General features: G+C 39.2%; 1 protein-coding gene across 1 annotated transcript; it reads left to right on the top strand.

Annotated features, from left to right (window-relative positions):
* The first annotated feature begins 1,646 nt into the window (after positions 1-1,646).
* On the top strand, positions 1,647-9,099 carry LOC111150791 (prostaglandin-endoperoxide synthase 2). Its single transcript, XM_022508392.1, has 10 exons — positions 1,647-1,845; positions 2,906-3,022; positions 3,140-3,283; positions 3,961-4,104; positions 4,520-4,701; positions 5,314-5,397; positions 5,504-5,750; positions 6,045-6,331; positions 6,711-6,858; positions 7,000-9,099. Exons 1-10 carry the CDS (start codon positions 1,794-1,796, stop codon positions 7,407-7,409), a joined length of 1,815 nt encoding a protein of 604 aa, XP_022364100.1. The 5' UTR covers positions 1,647-1,793; the 3' UTR covers positions 7,410-9,099.
* The last annotated feature ends 688 nt before the right edge of the window (positions 9,100-9,787 follow it).

Below are 9,787 nucleotides of genomic sequence, written 5' to 3'. Positions count from 1 at the left end.
AAGGAAAGAGAAATTCAAGTAAGTTTCTTTTCTCTTTTAAGACTTCTACAGATTGAGGGGTGCCTGGGTGGCTCAGTGGGTTAAAGCCTCTGCCTTCAGCTCAGGTCAGGATCCCAGGGTCCTGGGATCAAGCCCTGCATTGGGCTCTCTGCACAGCAGGGAGCCTGCTTCCCTTCCTCTCTCTGCCTGCCTCTCTGCCTACTTGTGATCTCTGTCCGTCAAATAAATAAGATCTTAAAAAAAAAAAAAAAAAGACTTCTACAGATTGAGACATCTGGTATAATGTTACCTCAGGTTTTATGCTGTTTTTTTCCATTAGTGCTAAGAATGTATGGCTTTGAACGTTTTATTCTCCACTTTGATTCTGGTAACTAACTTTCTTGCTTTCTCTTTCTTTTCTTTCCTTCCTTCCTTTCTTTTCTTTCTTCCCTTTTCTTTCTTTCTATTTCACGCTCACACCACAAAAAGATATTAAATAAAGGCAAAGGATGATAAAAATTCAAAATTGTCAAACTCATCCATCTTTTCCATCCATTCCACTCAATTCCTCATCAAAACTGTTCCAAAACGAGAATAGAAGATTTGCACTAACAAGCCCAGACAACTGAAAAGTAAATGCAGTGTTGTACTTTGATACATTGTCACATTCATCATCTTGGAAAAGTGGGCCGAAATGACTTAAAGAAACAAACTTTAAAAACCTAGTTTCTTTTTCATGTATCTCCTGTGAAGGGCTGGTGACCAAAGCGGTGAAAACCCGCGCAGCAGAGATGGAAATGCATTAAAGCTTAAGTTTTGGATATTAGCATCCCGGCAGATCTGGACCCTTTCCCTTCCCTTGTTATCAGAGCAGCGGAAACGTTATAGTGGTGATTGCTCAAGCTCGGATGGACTGTTTACAGGATAGCTGCTAAGGAGCAAATTGTGGAGAGGAATTCACATTTTACAGATAATGTAAACTGACGATAGCTCTTATAGTTCATTCGGCCAAATAAAAAAAGTGTAATGTATGTATGCACTCCATATGCTCTAGGTTATGGGTCGTCACTGAAATCATGACGTTTGAAATACATGACGTGTAAAACAGTCTTTTTTGGCCCCGTCTGTCCAGACTGTGACTCCTCGCCCCCCTAAGACCTGGGGATGAGACATGGGGAGGGCCGCGCAGGGAGATTCCCTGCTCTCTGGGACCTCCGGCCGCTCGGATTCCCGGAGAGGAAGCATTATATTCTCGCTCCCGCAGTGGGATCCGCTAAGGCACCGGCTCTCTAAAATTCCGGGTCAAAAGACTGGGAGAAAGGGAAATCTGGAGCAAATCGCACTCCGGAGCTGAGGGACTGGGGGAGGAGAACCAGATCGCAGCGGGGCAGGGGTAAGGGGGTGGGGGAGGCGACTTCGCTTTGCACCCGCCTTGGGGAAGTCGAGGGCAGCTTCCCAGGTTTCCGATTTTCTCATTTGCGTGGGTAAAAAATCCAGCCTTCACCCGGTCTTACGCAATTATTTAAATAGACAGGGGGAGGGGGGAGAGTTGTGTGTGTGTGGGGGGGGGTTAGAGTTTTAAAGAGGCGGAAAGAAACAGTCATGCCGTCACGTGGGCTTATTTTTTACGCATAAAAGGAAGGTTCTCTCCGTTAGCTTCCAGTTGTCAAACAACTGGCAGCGAGTTTCAGGATTTCGCTGGTGACTTCGCACAGCGCCTGCTCCAGCTCCGCAGCCCGGAGCCCAAGTACGGCAACGCCTCCGCCCGCCCGCGCTCCGCCCGCGCTCCGCCCGCCGCCGCCGCCGCCGCCGCGATGCTTGCTCGCGCCCTGCTGCTCTGCGCCGCTCTGGCGCTCTGCGGTGCAGGTGAGTACCTGGCGCCCCGCAGCGGGGACTCCTCGGTTCGGTAATTGCCGCTAAGGTTCCGTTGAGCTCCCAGATCCTCCCGGTACTTTGAACAGCCCGGGAAAGGAGACGATGTTTGACTTGGTAGAGAGTTTGGACCATTAGAGTTCAAAAGAACTGGGTGGACAGACACCCCAGCTTTGCCACCAGCTCTGATCATCCCGAGCCGGTTACCTAAGCGGTGTGCGCTACTTTCTCATCTGCTGAATAGGGACAGTGATACTAATTTGCAGATTGTCATTCTGATAAGACAGGATCGATCAGTAATATATGTCAAATGCTTGTGTGGGGTTCCTACTATTCGGGAATGGGCGCCATTGCTTTAAATACTCTATTTAGTGCTTTCACGACTCAGGAAAGCCCAGGTATTTTTTTGTTGTTGTTGTTGTTGTTTGCTTGTTTGTTTTTGTTTTAAGATAAGCAAAATATTTTAATAAGCTGTTTTTACCCCGAAATTTCCCCTGAATTTGATTAATGTACTAGATATGTCCACTTTAGTTACAAAAATGCTGCTACTTTGAGCTCTTCAAAAATGCTGATTTGAACATCTAAAAAGCTTCTAAAGAAAAAACTTAGCAACATCACTTCCCTGGTTGAATATTGTTACCCTTATTTAGAATACAAAGTTGGTATTTCCTTTATACATTATTCGGTGCCACAGGTTAAAATTGTTTTCCCATGATTACCTGTATATTTCTTGAATTTATTTACGTAAAGTTGACCCATACTACGTAAAACAATTAAATGTCTATATCAAGATGAAGAAAGTAAAGAATAGGGACACCTGGGTGGCTCAGTGGGTTAAAGCCTCTGCCTTCCGCTCAGGTCATATCTCAGGGTCCTGGGATCGAGCCCCGCATGGGGCTCTCTGCTCAGCGGGGAGCCTGCTTCCTCCCCTCTCTCTCTCTCTCTCTGCCTGACTTTGCCTACTTGTGATCTTGGTCTGTCAAATAAATAAAATAAAATTATTAAAAAAAAAAAGTAAAGAATAACTTACTTACTGTCCTTACTTTTATTGTAGCGAATCCTTGCTGTTCCAACCCATGTCAAAACCAAGGTGTGTGTATGAGCATAGGATTTGACCAGTACATGTGTGACTGCTCTCGAACAGGATTCTATGGTGAAAACTGTTCAACACGTAAGTGTGCCCTTGGGTGCCCTTATTTGGACTGGGGATACGTGCAAGTATCACTTCACACTCTAGTTAATCTTAAAATGGGTCCTGCTAATCTTTCTCCCCGCTCCCTTTTTGCAGCTGAATTTCTGACAAGAGTAAAATTATTCCTGAAACCCACTCCGAATACAGTGCACTACATACTTACCCACTTCAAGGGAGTCTGGAACATTGTCAATAACATTCCCTTCCTGCGAAATGTAATTATGAGATACGTGTTGACATGTAAGTACAAGTCTCTAAGGTTTTCAGTTTCCTCAAAGAAAAATGTTCTTTATAAAACTTGATTATTGAGCCTAATCCCGAAATCTCTTTTCAACCTTGTCAAAATAACTTTAAATAGACCTTTTTAGTTTACCTTCCATCTTAATGGCTCAAAATACATCTCAGTCCCATTCAGTTTGGAAAGTTCTGTCTCACAATCAGAATTCTACTTAAATCTTGTACACCTCTTATAAATTCACTGCTCTGCCAATCCATGAAGGAAGTGCGGTCCAGTTTATTCAATGTCATGGACCACAGGATTGCACCTAGTAAAATAATCTGGTTAATCTGGATTTGGGTCAGCAAGAAAATTATTACTAAAGCATGTGTCTTGCCCAAACATTCCTTCATAGGCCTCTTAAGTGGTAGGTGGATGATTATTTGAAAAATCAAGATGGCTAGATCATGTTTTATGTGAAAGCATATATACGTCATTAAAGATACATTTTAATGGATCATTTTTCCTGATTTTTTTTTTTTTAAGTACAAGTGGCAGTTAGACTTCAGTGTAACTGTTCTACAGTGGGTTGTCTTTGTTGGAATTAAAGTCAGTCTTTCCTGCCACTTTGTACTTATTACAGTAAAAAGGAACATTGATGTGGGCACAAATAAAACACATTTTTTTCCTTAAATTTCAGCCAGGTCACATTTGATTGAGAGTCCACCAACTTACAATGTGGACTATGGCTATAAAAGCTGGGAAGCCTTTTCTAATCTCTCCTACTATACCAGAGCTCTTCCCCCTGTGGCGGATGACTGTCCAACACCCATGGGTGTGAAAGGTAAGTGTCGAGAGGCAGTCAGAGATGTATTCATTGCAGTAGGGATTGGATTGTTAACCTAGAAAATTCAGCCCTGAACTATCATTTATTTGTTAATAAAAGTATATTGTTTGCTCTTTTAAGGATATCTTGGAGATTTTTTTTTGAAAAGTGTATTTCTGTCAACTATTCATGAAAGTGAATGGACATTTTGGTTTAATGTCTTTACTGTTTTCAAATTGTTTCATTAAAACCAAATAAATACTAGTTAAACAAAATAGGTAAAATTAATTCAGTAAGAATGTGTTTCCCCATATCTTAGAACTTTGATTTATGTTGTAATTCTTTTCTCCTGTAGGTGAAGAAGGCCCCTTAGGAAATAGATGCTTCCTTGGATTTGTTAATGAATTCTTATCTTAGCTTTCTCATTTTTTAGGCAAGAAAGAGCTTCCTGATTCTAAAGAGATTGTGGAAAAATTTCTTCTAAGAAGAAAGTTCATTCCTGATCCCCAGGGCACAAATATGATGTTTGCATTCTTTGCCCAGCACTTCACCCATCAATTTTTCAAGACAGATCATAAGCGAGGGCCAGGTTTCACCAAAGGACTGGGCCATGGGGTAAGACAGAGTTAAAGCGAAATAATAGCAAAAATAACTGAGTGCTGTGTGTGTGTATTTTTGCTACACCAAATTTACCCTCTTCTTAAATGCTCTGTCTATAAAAACCTTAATGGAATTTCCATTTTTGATTCACTGGTTTAGTAAAAAATACACATGCACACACACATGCATATAGGCATAATATTTGTAATTTGGCTCCTACATTTTTAGTTTAAAATATTAGCACTGCAAAAAGTGGTGTCTTAAAACATATTTGTACTCTGATTATGATGCTTTAAATATTATGAGATTTTTGCAGCATTCTTATCCCTTGGAGTTCAGTGACAGTTTCAATTTGCCAGTGAGAATTTTAGATCAGTAATATATTTTCTGATGCTTATTAAAAGAAATACCATATAGCTATAGTGAAGCATATTACCTACTTAAAACTCCATATGAGATACTAAATACCTTTCAACACAAGAGACCTAGGTTTGTAGTATCATTGGATAAACAAATTTAGTATTTTTTGGCTTTGAGAAAAGTGTTTTATCAAATTATTTAATGATAAATTATAGACACTTTACAAACTTCAGCAGCAACAAATTAAAATTTTTCCATCTCTTCTAGGTGGACTTAAACCATGTTTATGGGGAAACTTTGGATAGACAACATAAACTGCGCCTCTTCAAGGACGGAAAAATGAAATATCAGGTTTGTTCTGTTTGAATCTTAAGAATTAGTTATGACTCATGACTTAGCTGTATTTAGAAACTTCTGCTGATTAAAATGTAACATTTTTGTTACCATTGTTCTTTAGGTAATCAATGGAGAGGTGTATCCTCCCACAGTCAAAGATACTCAGGTGGAGATGATCTACCCACCCCATGTTCCTGAACACCTGCGGTTTGCTGTGGGCCAGGAAGTCTTCGGACTGGTGCCTGGTCTGATGATGTATGCCACGATCTGGCTGCGGGAGCATAACAGAGTGTGTGATGTGCTCAAACAGGAGCATCCAGAGTGGGATGATGAGCGTCTGTTCCAGACGAGCAGGCTCATATTGATAGGTAAGCAAGAGGAGAAAATAATTTAAATGCAACTCTCCTCCACAGAGAAAACGAACTTGCTACCTTTGATATGTTTTAACTAATTCTGGGAGAACGTGGTGAATGTAAAATCACTTGCTCCCTATTAATTCAATCCTTGAGCAGGATTGGTAATATAAATAACCTTTTGTGTTGACCGTTTAAGGGACAAAATAGAAGTGAGGGAGTAACGGATTCACCCAATTGCATGTCAGTTGCGTGAAAGTTGGTCATCCGAGAATGAATGCTCTAAATGTCTTTATTTTGTGTAAATAGGAGAAACCATTAAGATTGTGATTGAAGACTATGTGCAGCACTTGAGTGGCTATCACTTCAAGCTGAAGTTTGACCCAGAGCTGCTTTTCAACCAACAATTCCAGTACCAAAACCGCATTGCTGCTGAGTTTAACACGCTCTACCACTGGCACCCCCTTCTGCCCGACACCTTGCAAATAGATGACCAGGAGTACAATTTCCAACAGTTTGTCTACAACAACTCGATACTGCTGGAACATGGGCTTACCCAGTTTGTGGAATCCTTCAGCAGGCAAATTGCTGGCAGGGTAAGCCTGGTTACTGAAAAACAAAACCAAGGACTACTCAGTCACTAGAATTTCCACCATCAAAATGATTTTTCTTAAACTTACTGAAAGAGTAATATTTTGCTAGTCATTTCTCTTGAAAATAGAAGTCTACCATTTTTTTGGAAAAGTCTAAACATGAAAAATGTCTAAACTGGTAGTCTATCAAATAGCGATAGGTAGTCATGGCTTAAAAATATCTAACCTGTAGATTATAGAGCTAAATCTTTCTAACTTGGATAGTTTAGGTCTCGGCTGGGAACGTCAGTCCTGTGTACTCCACCCAGGGAATGAGTGCTTTTAAAGGAGAAATCATCATCAAGATGCCTAAAAATGGTGTTCTACGATTTATTTTCCACAGGTTGCTGGTGGTAGGAATGTTCCAGCTGCAGTACAACAAGTAGCAAAGGCCTCAATTGACCAGAGCAGACAGATGAAGTACCAGTCTCTGAATGAGTACCGCAAACGCTTTCGGCTGAAGCCCTACGCGTCTTTCGAAGAACTTACAGGTGAGAGAGTTTGAAGAATCAAGGGTCAAATGGAAACAACAGAGAAGTTGAAAGGGAATTGAGTCAAGGGTTAAAACTTTTTTTTTTTTTTTGGTAAAGCTTTTTACATTGGTTGTATATCTGTCTTTGTCACCTTCACAGGAGAGAAGGAAATGGCTGCGGGGTTAGAGGCCCTTTATGGAGATATTGATGCCATGGAGCTGTATCCAGCCCTCCTGGTAGAAAAGCCTCGTCCAGATGCCATCTTTGGTGAGACCATGGTAGAAATGGGAGCACCATTCTCCTTGAAAGGACTCATGGGTAATCCCATCTGTTCGCCTGACTACTGGAAGCCCAGTACTTTCGGTGGAGAAGTAGGCTTTAAAATCATCAACACTGCCTCCATTCAGTCTCTCATCTGCAATAACGTGAAGGGCTGTCCTTTTACTACATTCAATGTTCAAGACCCCCAGCTCACCAAAACAGTCACCATTAATGCAAGCTCTTCACACTCCGGACTAGATGACATCAATCCCACAGTCCTGCTAAAAGAACGGTCCACCGAACTGTAGAAGCCTGTTAATCATATTTATTTATTTATATGGACGATTTCTTTTAACTTAATTATTTAATATTTATGTTAAACTCCTTATGTTACTTAACATCTTCTGTTAAGGAGAAAGGGGTCATACTTGTGAAATTTTCATGTCACTACTTTAAAGATGTCTTCAGGTTAAAGGAGAAAATAGTTGTCATTGTTTTGTGAGTTTGACATCCTTTTACTTGAATTTCAGTTTATATTATTTATAATAAGATCAAAAGCAAAGGTGTTTGGACATTTAAACTCTGTTCCAAGATGGCAAAATGCTGCAAATGTTTTTCCGCACTGTCGGGATTTCTAGTGTATCTTCCAGGAAGCATTAGAAGCAATTACCTGCACACTGTTTCTTTTCTTCTGTTAGCCACTGTGCTGGTAGAAACTCTCTTCTGATGAGTTTACTTTTTTGTTTTCTTGGTTTTAAAGATCTGAGTACATCTGTCTTTGTTTGGACTCTGTACTTTCTTACCTGAACTTGCAGAAGTTTTCAGAAAACCTCAACTCAGGACTACTAATTTAGCTCCTCTTAAGAGGAATGAAAAAAAAAAACAAACAAAAAAACACAAAGCCCTTAAAGGCCTCTACACAGAGGCATTTTACATGAACGGCAGAGAACTTTATCATTTCAAACTCTGTGTAGCAGAAGAAGCCTACAATGAGACTAATGCCTGACAAAGAACTGTAGGGGTTTGTTGATAGAAGAAAGTTGTATTTCTGTTCTAATGAATGTCCTTTCCTATTTAAAAGCAAAACCAAACAAATCCTGAATAGTTTCTGGGAAGATAATGTTTCTTTTCCACGTCTCATTGTCAGCTGACATTTGCTGGTACTGTATACTACTTAATTTATTGAGTATTATTATTTATGTTTTGTTAGGACATTATTATAAACTAGGTTTAAGCTGCAATCATTGATTTTTTTTTCTTTTGCATTGTGTGAGAATCATTGAGATTAACTCTGAATTAATATGTAAACTATAAGATAAATTATGTAAACTATAAGATAAATTATTAAGATTTTTGAATAAGTTTTCAGGAACCCAACTCTGGTATACTGAAATACGGAAAGTTGGAATTGATATATAGATTTATCTATATACCAGCCCACAGAGACCACTGTGTCTCATTAGTCTGGATATACTATAAGACTGACCTCTTACACATTTTTGAAGGACCTATGGATCCTTCATTAATTCATTCAGCTATAACTTATTGAGGGGACATGTGCAGGGCACTATGGGTTTTAATATTTTTTTGGTTTTAATATTTTTAAATCAAGCACTGATTACAGATAACATCAGTATTTGTAAATAAGTGAAAACAGGTCTTTTAGGTAGAAGAAGAAAATGAAATTTCATTAAAGGAAATAACTCAGGGGAATTTTTAAGATTTTATGTTTAAAAAGTTTATAGTTAAAGAAATAGTCAATATTAGAATGGCTTATATAAAAACTTTTGACTTCACTGATTAAAAAAAAAAACTTACATTAACATCATCCTGCTGACTGAAACTGGGAATTCGGAATATAATATGAATGGTTTGGTGCCTCAGACAAATGTGTATTTAAATTAACGTATGTAAGTGTCGAAACAAATGCCTGTTTATTTTTATACTATTTAAGAATGGAAAAAATCTCTTATAAAATAAATTTTGACTGTTTCCATATATCTTTGTCCTATGACGTATGATTTCTCTAAAGCACTATACGTATACCCTTGTCTTCTATCTGTTCTGGACCTGACGCCATGAATGAAATAGTTCTCCCTCAGTCATAGAGAGGTTTCTTAGAGGAAGAAGCTGTCCTTTGTTCACTGCAACACTCTATTGGAAAATGTGTGCTTTGTGCTATAGGAGATAGCAACAAACTTGTTTTCATTGGCTAATCTGGAAGAAAGAAAACCAAGCATACAGAAGGCAAAGAATAAGATAAATGGCTAAGGAAGTACAAAATTATAAGTTCAAAGAACTGGGGAAACCATTGGTACCTGGCTCAAGGGCTTCCATTGTACTCCTAATGCTGATATTTTGGTAATAGCACTATCTACCAGGATCACCTGTTTAACATCCTGTGGCTTTTCTCTTCCTTGGCTTTCATTCCTGTGATGGCTTCTTCCGTATTTCCTACTATATACCTTGATCTTATCAGTTGCTATACTATTACCAAAATCTTGATTTCAAGCATCTTCTTGACTTACCTTCTAATTCACCTATCTTAGTACTCACATTTAAACATGTAACTCTGGTTTCATTGAGCCTACTGATTCATTGACCTCTTTACTTTTCATTACCCCATTTATCTCATTTCCTTACAATCATGCCTTCATTCCTTGTCTACTCTCCCTCCATTATACTT

Source organism: Enhydra lutris, unplaced genomic scaffold (genome assembly GCF_002288905.1).
Source record: "Enhydra lutris kenyoni isolate GAN:26980312 unplaced genomic scaffold, ASM228890v2 scaffoldscaffold24, whole genome shotgun sequence".
NCBI classification, from domain to species: domain Eukaryota; kingdom Metazoa; phylum Chordata; class Mammalia; order Carnivora; family Mustelidae; genus Enhydra; species Enhydra lutris.
This window is presented reverse-complemented; position numbering and strand designations above follow the sequence as displayed.